Source organism: Patagioenas fasciata, chromosome 19 (genome assembly GCF_037038585.1).
Source record: "Patagioenas fasciata isolate bPatFas1 chromosome 19, bPatFas1.hap1, whole genome shotgun sequence".
NCBI lineage: Eukaryota > Metazoa > Chordata > Aves > Columbiformes > Columbidae > Patagioenas > Patagioenas fasciata.
Window position 1 is genome coordinate 12,662,255 of NC_092538.1, and position 18,615 is coordinate 12,680,869.

Consider the following 18,615-nt stretch of genomic DNA (forward strand, 5'->3'; position numbering starts at 1 on the left):
CCTCCCTCACAGCAATTTAAGACCAATTACTTCTGGTCTCTTAGTAAGCACAGTGGACAACTGATTACCACGATTTCTCTGGAATACTTTCATGAAGCTTAAGTCTGCCTACAAAACTCACTTCCTATATTAAAATTCAATTCCTTAAAATAAATAAGCTTAAATATTTTTAATTTCTAAGGCTTGAACTCATGGAAAAATTCATAGTCACCTGCCCATCTTCCATTTTGGTCTTTGGATAGTTAAGGATTAGTTTTGTAGCTTGCTCCCATTTTGCATGCGTATCCTCCCAGGCCTAAAAGAAGATATGTCAAGATTTAACTTCAAAACTGCTTGTAGCAACAGCATTTTCTGTTTTCAAAGAAATACGCGAGCAAAGAGTATAAAATGAGCAGAAAGTTCACCTCTGTGTTGCCCGCAGTTGGGTGTTCAATGCGTCTCAGCAACGCCATCACCCTCTTCTGCAGAGCCGCTCTGCCTGCAAAGGAGCGCAGAACAGTTAACCACGTCTTTTGAAAACCCACCGACACCAAATACGAGATCTCTGAATGCAATTATTAAACGAACAGAGGAACACATCCCTTCAAGTGCTTAGAAAAACATTCTTGTTACACTTTAAAATCCCCACGAACTCAGTCACCCAATTCCCAACTCTTCCTAACAATTCCAATGATTAAGATATTTCGGTGAAAGCAGGAGTAGCAACCAAATCAAGAATTTTGACCTGTTTAAAGAACTCAAGCACCAATAATAGTCTTCTTATACACATAGAAAGGTATTTTTCAGATTGATGGTTCTTACCTGTAGACATCATGTTGCTAACAGATGCAAACTCCATGAAAGTGTTGTAGTTTGGCAAAAAGTTATGCACTGAGACTTCGTCTACTCCACACCTGATATCGGCTTCCTCACAGAGGTGACGGAAACAGGACATGGCGACCAGGACCGCCTCGATGTCCGGGCTCCACAGAAACATGTACAAGGCGACTTCCAGCTTCGTCTGGGCTTGGCGACAAATCGGGGTCCCGCTGCACGCTGCTGTGCTTTCCTTGGGAAACACAGCATTCCCGGTTTGGTAATATTGATAACGAAGATGACAGCTTTATTAAAGTTCAGCATTAGCCAAACTGTTCTTTACAACTGCTTTTATTCTAGTAGGAATAAGCAATGCTAAACAAGATCGGAGCTTTCATTTGCTGCTGCACGAACAGCGGCTGAGAACCTGCTCCTTGCGTAAGGATGACCGAGTACTGAGGAAAACACTGCAAAAGTGTACATTAAAAAACAAAAGAGAGTTTTGGCTCATAAAAGATGTTCTAGATATCCTCTTCATTTTTTTCCTGCAGCTAGAACTAGCAGTAAAATTAGGCCTAAGTAACTTGTTGTCCAAGGGTATACCTTACTGAAATGTTTGATCTTATGGTCCTTCCTGGTACATTCAAACTGCACACAACGCTTTCAAAAGTGAGATTTCAGACCTATTAACAATGGACTGGCGTGCAGGGATGCTGTGTGTAACCCTCAGAAAAAATACTCACCAATATTTTAACTGGAAAAGGATGTGACCTTCTAAAGTCTGATACATCATTATTACCCAGCATATTAGAATATTAGATCTATTATGTAAGACACAGATGTCTTCTCCTCCTCAGAAATAATTCATTTTAAAAATTACTGTCAAAGTGATTTGATTTCTACTTGCACGCAGGTTTTCCTCCCTAAGTGATAAAATGGATTATGATCATCTATGACTTACCATGGAAGAATTCCCTTTCCCCTTCCTGAGGGTGGCCCCTGGAGCACAGCGCATCATCTCTTCGTGGTCAAGGGAAATTTGACTAGTTCCACCTCCAGAGACATCATAAAGGAAGAGGAAGTGGCAGGAACTCCGGTCTGATTGCTAGAGAGACAGGGAAGAAAATAATAAATCAACTTGGTTTTGAAAAGGGTAAGATTTCAGGAAAGCGAAAAGCTCAGTGCCATCCACACAGTGCTGTTCACAATGCTGCTCCCAGCACGTCACACAGTACTGGTCACACAGTACTGGTCCCATGGGTGCTCCCAGCACATCACACAGTACTGGTCACACAGTACTGGTCCCATGGGTGCTCCCAGCACATCACACAGTACTGGTCACACAGTACTGGTCCCACGGGTGCTCCCAGCACGTCCCTGTAGCTCAAATAAAAATCCTCAAGCTGACTTTGGTTAACAATTGTAATGAAGGTGCCTCACAAAACGCCACCCTCGGCAGAGAGGAAATCAGAGAACAGAAAGTGTTCGTGTAGCTACTAAATCTCCTCCAGTCATGAAAATAACCTGGTAAATAGGGGAGTGACAAAACAGAGAGCAATTCAGATGAATGATCCTACCAGACAGATTTATTTTTAACATTTACTTACCTTGTTTTTTAGCAGAAACTTATTCCTACAGATGAGAATCTCTCGCAGCCACTTGAGGATTTCGGTACTGCTGAGCATCTGATGACTCGTCAGCTTCTTGCAGATATAAAAAAGCATTTGTGAACTGCAGCAAAATGAAATTCAGCATTAGCTTTTAGTAACAAAAATTTGAAAGATATTACTACATCTTACATAGAAATAGGCAATTAGGATGAATATCCTACACATACGCTAGCATCACGTTTTCAAACGTGTAACAGACATAACATAGGTGTGCACTTCAAGGGACAAGCTCCCTCGGCCCCATTGCACTGCCCAGCCAGCCGCTGCGGGTCCCTGGACGAACTGGAGCAGTTCGGGGTCTGGTTGGCACTTTGGGGACTGGTCAGCAGTCTGGGGACCGGCGATTCAGAGCCCTCGTTTGTCCCCCGCACAGACGGGGCGGGCCGAGTCACCCACACACTCTGGCAAGGTCTCAGCTCTGCTCTGGAAGGAACACGACTAGGGACGTTCCTTCTTCACATCCATTCCGGCCTCGCACTCTCTGTTAAAACTGCCAAGGGGTCCAAATCCGGGTCAATTTTAATGGGTTTTTCCCCAGCCTGAACAGATCACAAACTCATTCTGCTACTAGAAATTGTGACTGCAGATTGCAGCCGATGTCACATAGCTGTCCCAAAACACTCACAGCTATTTCGAAAGAGAAGACAAATCAAACCAGCAATTTCTCTAATTTACAAAAGTTAACTTACATACCTAATTTCCCAGAATGTTTCTATAGGTGCATCAGGGTTCCACAAGTCAATGCTGTCTAACTGGTGAAGAACTAGCAAGGCCTAAATTCAGAACAAAGTCGAGTTTCACTCAAAGGCAGAAATGCATAGAGTACCTCATGGATATGAAGTGCTCTGGAGACCCACCACAGTAAAACCACACAAATGTTACAATGGAACTGGCAAAGTCACAGAATCAGCAACTTTGCACGGAAAGGCTAAAAATCAGAAGTAACTGTGGTGATTTGTTAGTTTCTTTGGTCAAGCTTTTTAAACTGTACTTATAGGCCTCTCCTGTAAAACATTCAGGAAAAGCTCCGGAGGGACGAGCGCTGAACCACAGCACCGCCCCGCTGCTCCGTCCCCAGAGCGGCCCCGGCGCTCGCAGGAGCGCCCCCTCACCTCCATGGCCTCCTGCGCGATGTCCGGCATGCTGGACTGCGGCACCAGCTGCACCAGCCCCGTGATCAGCTCCGCCGTGCTCCCCTGCGTCTCAGGCCCTTGCTTCCTCGGGTTCTGAACAGCAAAAGGAAAGCAAGTTGTACAATTGTTGATGACTGACGGTGTAACTGACCGCTACAGGGGCATCTCCGTAATCAAACGAGGTGGATTTCTGGATCTTTAAGAGAGTGCCTCGTATTTTTAAGCTCTGATACCCCTTGCATGTATCTTTGACAGGACTGATATATTTTAAAAATAAACAATACACAGATCTGAGAAAATGGAAGATCAAGACCGCATCTGCCTGTCTGCTCATTGAAACGATGACTAATGTCACCCTCCTGCCCTTACTCCAGTTTCCTTCTTGTTCTATTCCCCTCTCTCCCTTCCCCCTCTTTTGGAGTCAGAGCTTTACACTCCGTCATGCTGCTCTGGTTCTGCAAAACTTCTTGTAGTTTCTTTTGGTTTTGTGTTTTTCCTTTGAAAGCACAGAAGCATTATAACCAGAGAGAAGAAGGGGGAGGGAAGTATTCTACATGCCAGGTTTACGTTTTCCATTTTAATTCATTTAGTAGCTTTGAAAGTAAATTTTACTCCGAATGAATAGTACGATGTACTTACACACAGCAAGAGCTTCGGATCAGCGTGGATCAGCTTTACCAAGGATAACAGCAAGAACTTGTAACTTCTGGTTTCCAAATCAGTGGGCTTTTCTTTAAATTTAAGGCTTGTCATTTTCTCCTTAAATGTAAGACTCTGATGGAAGGAAAAAACCCAGTCATTGTCAATGGGGTAGTCTACATAGTAGTTACAATTAAACATCTTACGAAGTGTATTGCTTTTATAATCTACACGTCATGAACAAGTTTTAAAGTATATAAAACTCACTCAAGTGTAGTCGCATAGCCTTCTACTTAGAACTCCCTTCTACGTATGCATATGCTACCGCTTTATTATATCTTTGAGGTTTCCTTAAGAATGCAGGAAAGAGGGGCAGAGGGGGCCGCGGGCGGCGCGTGCCGAGGCCCGCAGGCTCACCGGGGTCATGCGGATGGCGGGGTGCGCCCCGCAGCCCTGGATGGCTTTGTGCAGCGTCTCGCTGAACATGCTGCGCAGCTCCATGGCGTGGCAGTACACGGCGTCGATCCGCGGCCACCAGTCCAGCGCCGACTGCGGGGACACACACACAGTGAGCAGATACCGACCCGAACGGCAGCCACGCGTCGCCGGGCTGATCGAGCGCTTTCAGGACTTACATTTGTGATTATTCGGTGGAGCGAATTTACCAGTACGTAGTGAAACGTTGATGGAGAATTCTGTGCCAAGCAAATCTACAATTAAAAAAAAACACATGAAAGCCACTTAGGAACACCTTTGCCATTTTTTCTATCACACTGAATAACATACAGGAGCCTTTCTATTAAAATGACAAAGCTGCCAAATCTAAACAAGAGAAAGTTTAATCAGCTAAGAAAAGATTTATAAAAACATGCAGGGATTTTTTACTAAGGGATATTTACTAAGGGACAGTTGAACTATGAGCTCCCAGCTGCTGTCAGTGTATCCTTTATAACTGACAGGCCATCAACAGCATGTGGAGCATGACCTACCAGTAAGTAGTGTTCTCACCTTGAAGTGCTGGTTATTGTGAGGGTTTATGCGGAAGCAGGAGACTAAGCAGTCAATCATAAGGTCCACGTCTGCGTTCTGATTGCCTCTTGAAAAAGGTTTGCTTGGATTAAACAGCAAATTCTATATATTTAAAAAAATAAATATACCAATCAGATACCAAGATCACTCTTGTCTACTTTCAGTACAAAATTTTCCATTGATAACACTACGGTATTCAACTACGGAGAAATTAAAAGTTTGTTTCAGCATTTTAAAATCCAAATTTCCTCACCGCAATCAGGAAACAGACATTTTTACCTTGAGATCGACTACCATGGACTGCACCAGGAGGAAGATGACAGAATTGTCTTCCCAGTTGATGTAGGTGGACGCCTTGCAGAGTTTAACACAAGCGATGGCGGCGCTCTCGGTCAGCTGCCTGCTCCCGCCGTGCCCCGCCAGGGCCTTCCTCAGATTGTCCAGGAACAGCTTCTGCAGGATTCAAACCAGGAACAGTTACAACCACAGGTCTGGAAACCTGTCAACAGGGGGGTTAGACTCTTAAGTATTAGAAACAACACTGCATTTTATCATCAGAAATCACGGATATTTGGACTGCCAACACCAGCTTGATGCAGCATTCTGGAGAAACATTATGTTTAAGGACAATAACTGTGAACGATCTTGGTCAATCAGAACAGCACAAAGCCAGATGGCTGATTACTGTCAATCATCGTGTTTGCAGGCACATCAAATTCAAAATGTGCGCCAGGTCCTGCAGGTGTGAACACACACAGCAGTCAGCGCCCAGCACTGCCCAGCACTGCCCAGCACTGCCCAGCACTGCCCAGCACTGCCCAGCACTGCCCAGCACTGCCCAGCACTGCCCAGCACTGCCCAGCACTGCCCAGCACTGCCCAGCACCGGGAAGTTCGCTGCTGGTGGTGGCAGCAGAATAACAGCACCAGGAATAAACCTTCCAGAAGATGGAAAATCTGCAATAACATTGCTGGGGCCATGACTGACAGTGAAAGAACAGACATCAGGTGAGAACTGAAAGGGGTGCGTACATTTACATTTACATAGGCCCAGACAAAATAAAATACACCTGAAATACAGAATAAGAAAAAATAAGCATCCTCTAGAAATCAGAACCAAAACTCAGACACTTCTTTTCTCTTACCTTGTTCATTTTAGTTTCCTCTACCACATCCTTTGCTATATCCTGGATGATCTCTGGGCACAGGACCAGGAGTATGATCTGCAGCGGCCAAACTGCAGCTTTACGTTTTGTGCTTTCAGCAAAGCCATCCACTAAGTCAAACAACTTCTCCGCACAATCTGCGTAAAATACAACCCCAAGTTCAATACCATTTAAATTATTAGAAGGTAAGGAGTAGGTATGAAACAGCAGAGGGACAGAGCTCCACCTACACAGAGGCGAGTTCTGGTTCCCAGGTTACTGGCACGCTACTGGGGACAGAACGCTCCCCAGCCAGCGAGAGACGCGTCTCCAACTGCTGGGTTTGATTTCTTTGTGTTGGGAACCCCAAAATGAATCTCTAACAGGAGAGAGCGCGACGCGTCCCCGCCTGCCCCGGCCGCGGTTGAGAGCACTTTCTTTGCTATTTGCAGGCTGCACGAGCAAAGACGTGAACCGCAGGCCAGCGCGGGGCTGTGCGAGACGCCAGCTGGCGAACGCCGTCACCTGCCATGCCTTACCAGCCATGTCGGTCTGCGGGGTCTGGTACAGCTTTGTGAATTCATCGGGATAGTTTTCCACCCAGTTCCAAAACGCCTGCGGACAATGCAAAACATCTTTATGTGCCGGAGCTTAACAAAGATTTTTTTCTGAATTATGTATTTAAACAAACAGAGATTTTATTCTTAATCGTTCGACATTTCTTGCAAAGCATATGCAAAGGGATGCGGCAACTTCAGTAAAGTACTGAATGGCAACTATTCCTCAATTAGAGAAAGCCTGCAAATAAGCGATGACACAGAAGATAGATATTAAAATACTTACCTTTTCGAGACTGTTGATAACAGCTAACTGAGCTACTTTCTTAAGGGCTTTAAACTTGAATACGGTCTCTGTAAAGGTAAAGAATTTCTGCCTTTAGAAAAGAAACTTGGTTCTAAAAAGCAAGCTTATAAAAGGCATTTGAAATGCAAAGCAATTTTTACAGCCACGTCTTTACACTACTTAAGTATTTTCAATATTTTGGTAAAAGCGGAGTAAAACGCTGCAACAAAAAGATACAGGTGTCAAGCCCATTGTGCCATTTCTCAGTACCCATATTCAGGCAAAAATATTTCAAAACACAGGCTCAAACCATACCTTGCAAGAGTCGTTTTAGTTTTGAACAATCCACACTGATGTACTGCAAAAGTTCAATATCATGAACATCAGCGTTATCTTCTGAGCAAACAGTCAGTTCCTGCAACCTAAAAACACACACAGTAACCGCTCTGCCCGGTGGGACGGCGCCCGACAGGCACGAACACCTTCCCACGATGATACACGTTGGAAGAGCAGGGGAATATTCTATGATCTCCTCATATAAACCATCTCCTCAGACAAACTTCTCCATGTTTAGAAATGAAAAGACACATCTTGCATGACTAAGAGTTAATATCATAGTCTTATTCCATCCCTATACTGAAAACGGATCTAGAAATACCCGTGGTGAGTCTTACAGGATACCAACAGCACCTGGTGCCACCCTGTTCATGCCCAAGATTTGCCCAAATCCTTCTCTTATCTACCAGACTGTAGCAATAACCTTGTCACCTTTTCAACTCCATTTTAAATTAATGGGATCATGGCACCCTTGGACTGCTGCTCCTTAACAGCCAGTCCTGCCCCAGGTGAAGCAGCGACTGCTTCACATCGCTGGGCTGAGCTACAGCTAAAGGAGGTCCATGGTCTAATCACACCAGTTTAAACACAATGGCTTCTTTTCACACTTTTGTATTAGATGATCTACTAAACATCTCATCAGATGCTAAGCCACTAATAACTAAATCATGTGTTCGCACAAGCTAAATGTTGCCATGTCCTGTTCCAAAGCACAGATGTGCTTTAGACAGGGAATGCGATTTCTAGTACTACACACAAAAGCAGTTCTTCATTTCTTCAACGCCAGGGAAACGTAGCAGCCTCGCTGGGAATGGGAAGGTCCCCACTGCCGTGCTTTTCGTGCCAAAACTCCCCCAGCCTCTGCGCCAGGCCCAGAAATACGGCTGAACAGGAAGGGCAGGTCAGGAGCTGAGCCCCGCTCGCTGCCGGCAGGCTGACCCCTGCGGGGAGCAGCAGGGCCCCGCCAGCCCTTAACTGTTTATGGACGGGCCGTCTTGAGGGGAAACGGCCCAGGGAACGAGCTCCGTGCTCCAGCTCCAGTGGACGAACCAAGAGCTTTGGCGTCTGCAAACTAAACCACGCTACAGACGTGCAAGCGGATCCAGATCCGTGCACCAGATTCAAAGACTGTCAAAAATTTCAACTGGAAAACGCTTCCTAAAAAAGGAGCAAAAGAAATTGTTTCCATTTCCATAAGCAAGAAAACAAAATCAACCTACTGAGTAAAACCACATCCTCCACACTAGCTGCCAAGTCTGTGTTCTTGAAACAGAAGTTATTAAAGGTTCTGTAAAAGTTCCTAAAATACTTAAAAGTTTAAGTTATTAAATAATTTTAGGCTTCTAATACACTAAGTCAGGGTACTGAGAAACACCCACCTGGTGGAAATGCGGCTGAAGACGGCGTTGAAGTTATTGCAGCTCAGAGAAAACAGAACCCCGGAGGCAGAGCTGCGCAGCTCCGCCGCGTGCTGGTTGCCCTCACGGTACGTGTGGATGAAGTGGCAGATCTCCGGCAGCAGCTGCTTCACCAGCATGGTCTCGTCCAGGCGCATCGTGTCCTTCGGTTGCTGGAAGGAAACATGGGGGATTTCACCAAATCCCACGTTGTAGGTTTGGCGGTGAAAGAGCGGAGCGTCTGCCTCTGGTAGGCACAGGACCGGAGCCTGAACTGCGAACTCTCCCTGCAGGCTCAGCTGACCGTGGCTAAGCAGTTGACACCAAACAACCCGCATCACTGAAACCGTCCGACATTGCCAGTCACGTCTCCAAAATATGTAGGACACCAAGTTGATCAATGTCATCAAGTATCAAGCAAGATATCAAACCAGATTTTGAAGTAAAACGCACTTCTGTTTTGACGAATGCACCCTGTTGATCTTGTAAAGCATTGGTAGTAGAGCATTAACTATCTCAGCTTCGAATGGAAGCTCAGAGGGCCAACACCCACCCACACTTCTCTTCTGGGTGGTCTTCTCTCCACTGTATTTTGATAGCTAATATTTTCAACGTAAAAATGAACAAAGCAAGAGGTGCTTCTCCCTCGCTCTTGACTGGGGTTGCTCTACACCCATCAAAAATGGTCTCACTCTCCTGCAAAAGAAAATCCTAATTTTTGCCAGTTTGCACAGTATGAGACATAAGGAAACTATTTACAAGAGAATTCTAAGTGAAACTCAGCTCTACTAAGAGCAACTTTTAACAGAAGGGTCAGAATTAAAGCTTTCTAAAAGCCTACCAGTGAATTTACCACAGGGAATTGGAAAGTTGAAGATACTCCCACTTAGTTGACCTGAGTCCTGTTGCCATGAGAACTCGATGAAACGTTGAGCAAGAGCAGCGAGCAAGAAATACGTCTGAAGATAGGGCAGAACACAACGCTCTTTGTATAGGACTCTGGCTCGCTCTTATTCAACATACACTGGCTCAACTTGCTCTCCTTTGAATTGACAAAGCAAGAAGATTTCAGCACAATTTTAGGCCGGTCAAACACCGTAATCTATCAGGAAAAAACCACTCATGTTTCAAACATGATACATAATATAAGGATTTTAAAATAATGAATTTCTGAAGTTAAAACGGAAGTACTGAATCACCTGCTACTTCTGACAAGATCTACTGTCCTGTTCCTTTTTCAGTTTAAATTGTGGGATGAAAATGTTTTGATGATGATTCAAAAAAACACTGAGCAGAATACGCTACAAGCATTCCGAGCTTATAAAATCAACAACGCTTCAGAACCACATCGAATGGTTCGTTTGGGTTTGTGCCTTCCCTTACTCCAGCTTCACACATCTGGGCACAGTTGTCTGCAATGCTTTTTAACAAATTATGAAAATAAAATCCTTATTTATAACTCCACAAGTTAGTTAAGCAGTGGGAAGGCCAACTCAAGCTTGCTTGGGTCTGCTTAGGTGAAAAAAGATCACTAATTTTAAGGAAGAAAAAAGCACCCCACGAATCCTTAATTTACCAATTACATCAACCACTTACAGTTGTAGGAAGTTTCAGTATTTTTTAAATGGCATTAATCCTATCTTGCTCTAAATCAGCAGAGTTTTCACTTCAGTACCACTGATAACAGACACAGCAATTGCTGACAAGCTACTCACCCCTGCCAGACATTTTTCCAGTGTATCCAAGATAATCAGCTGAGATAGATACAAATTCTTTTCAGCAGTTTCTCCAAATATTCTCTAGAAGTAGAAAGGATACGGATTCAGCTGAGACACAGAAATTTGACTTGTAACGCGTTGCAGTAATGTAGCAAAGTGGCACAATAGGCTGTGGCTCCTTTACTGCTCTGGTTTTGAGTTTAGAAATAAAGCCAGCAATAAGCAGACTAAAATCAGAATTAAAACCTTATAGCTGAAGCAATATCTTTGTCCAGTCTGCAATGCCAATGTAATAAGGAACAGTCAGCGCAAAACAGACTGGGGTACCCTGCAACCCCTCACCTGCACCAGACCTGCACCTCACTCCAAGATGGAGCTTGTACTGTTTGAGAAACTATTTTGGTATCAATTACTGCTGACTCTTTCCCAATTACGCATTTCATTGCCAACATCTTAAGAGAACTGATGTCACAACAAATCTGTATCGACAGGTTTGTTAGAGCGTTGCAAAATTCAGCACAGACCGTGGAAGAAACACAGGAGACCCCCCCAGAGCTGCGGCGCTGCAGCCGGGGGCCGAGGGCAGAGCTGGAGGGGGTGCTCGAGCTGGCACCCGTCTGGCTGCCACCCGCAGGACTCCGTCCAGCAAGACTGAGACGGCAACACAAAGCAGAAAATATTTAGCCAAAAATATCCTGGTGCTCCTGCCCACACAGGGAGCGCACGTCGAGCCACGCAGAGGAAGTTGGGGATGAAAAGAAAAGGATCAGGTGTAAAAGGCGAGCAGCAATTTGACGAAATTTCAAGTGACTGTCTGCAGACTGTATCATATAAATAAATAACAGCCATTTGGAAAAATCACCGAACAATCCAAAATCGGAAAACTTACCATGTTATTAACATTTTTTAAGATATTAGTGAGACCACTGATGACCAGGGAAAACTTGTACTTGGAAATGTTGATGAGACATTCCTTGTTGTGCTCCGTGCTGACCTTGGAGTGGGTGTTCTGCTGGCCGGCCTTGATGGGAAGCTGCAGACACAGACAGGCATGGAGAGCTTTGTACAGTGAAAGTCACATCTCTGAACATGCACTGAAGTTTGCTGAGACACCAGGAGCGGCCTTGGCAAACCCTCTACAAGAGACAACTACAAACGTGTTATTTCATTTTCTCTACATTCTTCTTTCTATTAGTTATCTATAGAACAAAATACTGATGTTCACCTGCTCCTTTTTCTGAATGGAAACTAAACCTCTGTCTTGCGATACATTTTCTACAAACCAAATGTCAAAGCAGTCAAAAGGAGTAGAAAAATATGAGCAAGATAAAGTTTTGACAAGAAAAGTTTCTTTAATTCAAAAGTTGCCTTGTTAAATACCAAAAATCTTCACAAGGCTAATACCCGCCAGAAAAAAAATGCATCTTGAAAGCGGAGAGGAGGTAAAATCAGGGCAGGTGACAAAGCAGGTGAGCTGGAAGGTGTCACAGAGGTTCCGTGTGCCCTCTGGCCTGCGCGGGACCGGCCTGGCCAAGACGCAGAACCGAGGCAAGGAGGAGCGGCCACCGAGAGCCCCCGGCCACCCGGGGGTCCCCACACACACAGACCTGTCCCAGCCAGGCCGTGCGGCTCAGGGATCCCCCCCCAGCCAGGCCCTGCTCACTCGGGGGTCCCCACACACACAGACCTGCCCCAGCCAGGCCGTGCAGCTCAGGGATCCCCCCAGCCAGGTCCAGGTCACTCGGGGTTCCCCACAACACACGGTCCCCCCAGCCAGGCCGTGGGGCTCAGGGATTCCCCTCAGCCAGGCCCCAGTCACTCAGGGGTCCCCACCACACAGGGTCCCCGCTCACAGTCACCTCAGGCCCATGTCCCACTGTCTCCAGCGTCACACCGAGCCGGTCCCCAGCACCCCGCACTGCTGGCTGGAGTGGGCCCCTCAGGAGCCACCACGCGATTCTTCAGAAACACCCATTGTAATGAGGATTTATATTTTTAAACAGCAAGCAAACGTAGAAACCAAAAGGAATCAGTATTATTACCTCTTTTTACAATTCGTGTGTCATCTGTGTTTTAAAGCATGACCCAGGAATTCACCTGCTATACCAAATTTAACTGCTACTACAAGTTTTAACCAATTTTTTACTAGAATTCTTGATAAATGTGTATTCTGAAAGACACTGAAAGCTCAAAGTAAATGCCATAATGTAATATTTTTGCATTAGAGAGGGTATCTTAAATAAATGGAGACAGGTTCAAAGGATTCCAAGGAATTCCGATGGGCTTTCCAGCTCCGGAGCCGCCCTAGGGCCCGGCCCTGCTGGGGCGCTGCCCGCTGCTGCCGCACACGGCACCGCTGCCACCACGGGGCTGTCCTGGGGAGGGACGTCTGGAGGCCCACGGTTAAAATCCTGCATGAACTGTGTTAAAGAACCCCAAACTTGAACATTTTCTCCCAACAGTTTTGACCGCACCATCAAGCGCAGTCTGCTGAACACTGACACCCTGCATTTGGAGGGGAACGGACCTCTTCCACACACGCTCCGGTTTTCATGCCCAAATGTGATTTCCTCTCCATATAAACTGTGGTTTGGTTTGGGTTTTAATCAGAGAATCACTTTGGCTGGAAGAGACCCTTAAGATCATAGAGTCCGATCATAACCTAAATCTAGCACCAAACCATGACCCTGAGAGCCTCGTCCACACCACGCTCAAGTGTCAGATCTGCTGGTAGCGCAGGCAGGACCACAGTGGAAACCGGCTGGTTTTTTCCTAAGAGAATGGTCGCCTCTTCACCCCGAGAACGCCCGAGGTGCCAGGCGAGATGGCAGCGGGTCCCGGGGACCGCCCTGCGCTGGGCCCTGGGGACCCCGAACACCCCGCGCTGGGCCCTGGGGACCCCGGGCACCCCGCGCTGGGCCGGGAGCAGCGCAGGGAGCGTCCCTCGCGGGAAGGGCTGAGCCTTTGTGCCTGCACAGCCTCCTACAGCAGCAAATGCCACAGGGCAACCAAGGTAATTTCCACTTCATTTTGTAATTCTCTTGCAAGTGTTCAGATTGTAACGCTTTAAAACAGCGTGATGCATTTCAATGCACTCATTTTTAAACTGGACAAAGCTGAACAAAAAACATTTACGGTTCAAGCTTTGCTTTCATTGTTAGATGTTATTTTTACAATTTTTCACCATTACTAGTACTTTTTATTTGGATTTTCAAGTCTCCGTGCTGACCACAGCAGAAACCCCCGATACGACGGAGTGCCAGAACACGTGAGCAGCACCTCTCCAAGACACGGTGTCACAGATCCAGCTCTGCACGCTATGGAAACATCACCTTACACACTCTGGAGCTTCCTGCCACAACAGCCACTGCAACAAGGTCACCCAGAAGCAAACTGCTTTTTATCCTACCATTTAAAATAAGAAACCATATAGAAGGGAAATATTAGCACTGTTGTTTTGCCTCGGTTTTTAATTTCTCTGCTGTTTCCCTTGTGCACTCTGACACGCTGCTGCACTGTACGGCCCCGAGCGGAACGCAGTGCCAGCGCTGAGTGACCAAAAAGAGACCATTGAACTTCTACACAAACACCCATCAACGCAAACATCACAAGAAAAAAAGAAAAGAAAAAGATTGTTAAGAAAATGGGTGCTCGCGACGTCTGCAGAAGAGGTATCAGCACCTGTTTCAGGTGACAAGGTACAACCTTTTGCTAATGATCACGGACCTTGATTGGAAGCCAACAACACTAACGGGCTTGAAGGGCTGTAAGACACTTCACTCAATCGGTTGAGAAAGGCTAACATTAAGGCATGGATTTTTCTTTATCACCTGTAATTCATGAACACAAAGCTTAATCACCTCAATTTAGTAAAAGCTTGTATTTAATATTCTTATTGTCTTTAATATTCTTATTTTCAGAGGTTACAGAGCAAGTGGAAGTGCTTTCAGTGCCCCGAGCCCCGCGTCTCGGATGCAGAACGGACCAAACGCAGCACCGAGGACAAGCTGCCCCGCGCTGCTGGCAGAACCACGTACACGTCTCTTCACAAACTTCTTTACAAATCGACCAGCATCTTCCTCCCAACTACAAACGCACTGCATCACCTTCTGAAGGGGCCTTATTCAATCAAAGCACCTCACAACTAACCCTGCAGGAGAACACGGAACTCTGAAAGGATTTTACACTGGGTGCTCTAAAACAAAGTTACCTAAAGTTGGCAATGTGAACAAATGTGTACGCCCCATCCTGTGAACACCAACTGCTGTGTTAAATCAAGATCATCAAATCATCTGGATGCTTTTCAGCAGCTCATTACTGCACTCAGGTAACATCTGCTGCACTGGGCCATTCCTTTATCTGTTCTTCAGGACACCTGTGTGCAGTGCAGCACTTCACTTTGAAATACATCACACACAGCTTCAGAAAAGCCAGAGCAAGGCTGTTCCAGGTTCGCCAGCGGCAGACGAGGCAGCGCGGTGCTGGGCAGCAGCGACCAGCTCTGTCTCGAGCAGCTGTGGAAAAGCGCCCTGTGTTCTGCCCCGCGCAGCCTCACCTGGCAGCACAGGGACCACTGCCCTGGGCAATACTGTAACACCTCGTTACTGCCACCGATTTCTTAACACGCCACGATGAAAACCAGCAATGAAAACTCCAAGCTGGTACTTGCAGCCAGCGCTTCTTCAGGCCTCGGATTCCGTACGGATTTCAAACGCTGAAGGAAGGAATATTTGCTTTAATTTAATGCCTTTTAATGAAAGTTAGAATGGAGCATTCCTACTGGCTTTCAGTTTCTTAGCGAGAACAATCACATCTCAAACTGCAAATGGGGAGCCTGAGCCATCGTCCACATAATAAAGGGCTTCTTTCTTTAAAGCATTTCATAATCACTTAAGTCACCAGAAGTTTATACAGGATTAATGCCTTTCATTATATCCGATAGTTTTAAACCGGACTAGATTTAAATGGTTTAGGCAGTAAGGCTTTTCTGACTACACTTACAACTATTTCACTACTGTACCAGCCTTCCCAAGATTGCAGGTTGGAAGGCATTTAAACACACTAGGAAAACACAATATTCACTTGTAAGTGAGTATTTCCACAGGAAAAAAGAGCAGATTTAGTTTCCCAAAGACCTGCTCACACCTCAGACACAGCGCGCCTCACTGAGCACGGCCCAGCCTCGTCCTGCACCCGTCGCTGCAAGCTCTGGAAACACACAGAGCTCACCCGGGAGAGCCCACCTGGGCTGGACACGCGGGAGCAGCGCACGCAGCCCTGCCCCTGGCACTGCGGCCACACAAAGGCAGATTTTGGTTAAAGCAGCATTTCCCACAATAAACAAGAGCAGACTGGTTCGCACTGATTTTGCTTGTTTTCAATACACATCGGCCTTCTCTCCAAAACGCGCCAGCACCACCGCAACAACCCGCGTGAGCTCAGCTCTGCTTTAGGAAGTGTCAACTCGATGCTCAAACGAGCGCTCTGGAATGTAACGAGGAGGTGAGTTAATAACCACCCAACTAATGACACAAAGAGTTGCAGGACGCACATCAGAACCCCACTGACGGAGCAGGCAGCGAGCGGCGGCAGTGCCGCGGGAGCCCGGAGCTCGGGTGCTCGAGAGCAGCCCCCTCTCCAGCGGGTCCAGCGCCGGCGGAGCAGGAGAGGCCCAGGGAATGACGTATTAGACGCAAACAAACCAAACTGAGAGCCCCGAGCTGAAATTAGTAACTGAGAGAGAAAACTTCTCACAGAAAAGCAGACATTAATGTCTCCTCCTTGCTTCACTGCTTCATTCACTTGGTGATACAGTATTAAATCAAAAAATGCACTGGTTAAACAAAACTACTCAATAAACTCTTCCAAATTCTGTAAATAGCACACAGGCTACACTATGACCAGAACAGTCAACACCACATTTGACGTGTATCATCCCTGCAACTTCAGTATTTTTGCAGCCCCACAATCAGAACAGGTTTCTTCCTACTGGCAGAGGATTCCTCCCATACACCTTCTGTTATTATCCCAGAAAACGCATGGAAAAATAATTGCATTTAACAAGCTGAAGTTCTTAACTCCCAACAGCTGTTGGCAAGCCCAGTCCCACACATACATAACAGAGCAAAGGACAAAGCCGAGGGCCTTTTAACACCACTACACAGAGCAGCATTTTCTTGCATTATTGGGAGCATAATCAGTACCATGCTGCTTCAGCTTATGGAAAAAATGATCTATGACTCAAGATAAGGGGGGGGAATAAGTTAACTATGCAAATATGCCTGAAATGTATTGGAAAAATCTGCATCATTTTAATGTTGAAAGACAAAGTTTTCTATTTTCCTTTTTTAAACAAACTTCATTTCAAGCGGCTTTAATATAAAAAGGAATAGTTTATTTCTATTCAACCAGGCCACGATCTTTCCCAAACATCCCCGAGAGGGACATATGGCTATAAGGCAGGTGACCAAAACTCAGTCTATAGAACCAGGCTGATGTTTTGATGGACACGACACCGAGCGGGTCTCAGAGCTGGGTCCTGCGTGCACAGAGGCCGCGCACAGGACAGCAAAAGGAGACGGATCACACCCAGACTGAGCCCTCAGCCCAGACCAGCGCAGCCCCCGCCGGGAACGCACTGGGGAGCGGGACGGACCCCACGCACCCAGCTCGGCCCTGCGAGCGGGACGGACCCCACGCACCCAGCTCGGCCCTGCGAGCGGGACGGACCCCACGCACCCAGCTCGGCCCTGCGAGCGGGACGGACCCCACGCACCCAGCTCGGCCCCACTGAGACGCTCACACCACCCAACCCCAGCAAGTGGTTTCTGCACGTGGACCAGTGAAACACAAAGTCAAAGGCCAAAAAATCCCTCCTCCTTCCATTCACAAAACCCATCTCCAAACTCCTTTTATAAAGGGAAGCAAATATCAACCACTAGAACGTGACTGGCTACCAATACCTCTTCACCCCAGCACCGTGCCCCAGCGGTGTGGGTGAGGTTCTGCACTGCCATCCACCGTTATGTCACGGGGAGCAGGGCAGGATGGACCGAGCAGTTCCACGTAGTCCTCCTCACACTCCCTCCTGAGGCTTCACCTCCCTTCTGATGAACAAGATGATGTAAAGCCAGTAAGTAAATTTCACAGGAATGTCTAGGAAAAGCAAACACACTTTTGGAAGAGGTGGGGGAGCAGGAGTGAAGAGGAACCAGGTGCATCCCCCCGCTCCCTGCGCACGGAGCGACCACCCTGAGCGGACGGGCACAGGGCGGCTCCCGCGGCCCCGGCACGGCCAGAGACGGGCGGCAGTGCTCCCCCCGCCGCCCGGGGCAGCCTCCCCCGCCCAGCCCGCCCCGCGCCGCCGCCGGCCCCGGCCCCGGCCCCACCTCCGGCTGCCCCCGCTACCTGCTCATCGAAGCGGTTCACCACGGCCTGCACCCACTCCACCGGCTTGTGGGCCGCCATGTCCCCCGCCGGCCCGGCCAGGGAGGGGGGCGGATCCCCGCAGGGCGGGCGGCAGGAGAGGCGCCGGCAGAGGGAGCGGCTCCGTATCCCTGGCGCGGCCCGGGGCCCTCAGCTGCCCGCAGCCATCAGCGCGCAGGGCCCGCCATGACACCACACCGGAAGGAGCGCGGCCGCCCCCGCCCGCCCGAGCGCAGCGCCGCGCCCGCCGCGCCAGGGGGAGCGCCGACACCAGCGGCGGCGCCGGGCACGCACCGCGCCTGCGCGGCCGGGGGCGGGGCCACAGCGCGCCTGCGCCCCCCGCCCCGCCCGCGCCGCGTCTGCGTCTGCGCCGCCAGGGGCGTGGCGGGAGGCGGGGCCTTTGCGCGTGCGCCGTCCTAAGGGCGGGGCGTGAGGGGCGGAGCTTGGGGGGGCGGGGCGTGAGGGGCGGGGCTTGGCAGTGCCGCG

The 18,615-nt window shown here is 47.9% G+C and overlaps 1 protein-coding gene across 2 annotated transcripts in view; it reads right to left on the reverse strand.

Moving 5' to 3' along the window:
• The window catches only part of NF1 (neurofibromin 1), a 69,328-nt gene extending 50,982 nt beyond the window's left edge, over window positions 1-18,346 (reverse strand). For both annotated transcript variants that reach the window (XM_065852986.2, XM_065852984.2), the window contains exons 1-20: window positions 18,112-18,346; window positions 11,594-11,737; window positions 10,702-10,785; window positions 8,969-9,159; window positions 7,569-7,675; window positions 7,254-7,321; window positions 6,950-7,025; window positions 6,411-6,568; window positions 5,546-5,719; window positions 5,246-5,368; window positions 4,873-4,947; window positions 4,655-4,786; window positions 4,238-4,372; window positions 3,578-3,691; window positions 3,159-3,238; window positions 2,403-2,526; window positions 1,757-1,900; window positions 802-1,048; window positions 405-478; window positions 212-295 (exon numbers count right to left, since the gene is read on the reverse strand). In XM_065852986.2, coding sequence (XP_065709058.1) covers window positions 212-295; window positions 405-478; window positions 802-1,048; window positions 1,757-1,900; window positions 2,403-2,526; window positions 3,159-3,238; window positions 3,578-3,691; window positions 4,238-4,372; window positions 4,655-4,786; window positions 4,873-4,947; window positions 5,246-5,368; window positions 5,546-5,719; window positions 6,411-6,568; window positions 6,950-7,025; window positions 7,254-7,321; window positions 7,569-7,675; window positions 8,969-9,159; window positions 10,702-10,785; window positions 11,594-11,737; window positions 18,112-18,171 — 2,394 coding nt within the window. In that variant the 5' untranslated portion in view covers window positions 18,172-18,346. The remainder of the gene's footprint in view (window positions 1-211; window positions 296-404; window positions 479-801; window positions 1,049-1,756; window positions 1,901-2,402; window positions 2,527-3,158; window positions 3,239-3,577; window positions 3,692-4,237; window positions 4,373-4,654; window positions 4,787-4,872; window positions 4,948-5,245; window positions 5,369-5,545; window positions 5,720-6,410; window positions 6,569-6,949; window positions 7,026-7,253; window positions 7,322-7,568; window positions 7,676-8,968; window positions 9,160-10,701; window positions 10,786-11,593; window positions 11,738-18,111) is intronic.
• Between the last annotated feature and the right edge of the window lie 269 nt (window positions 18,347-18,615).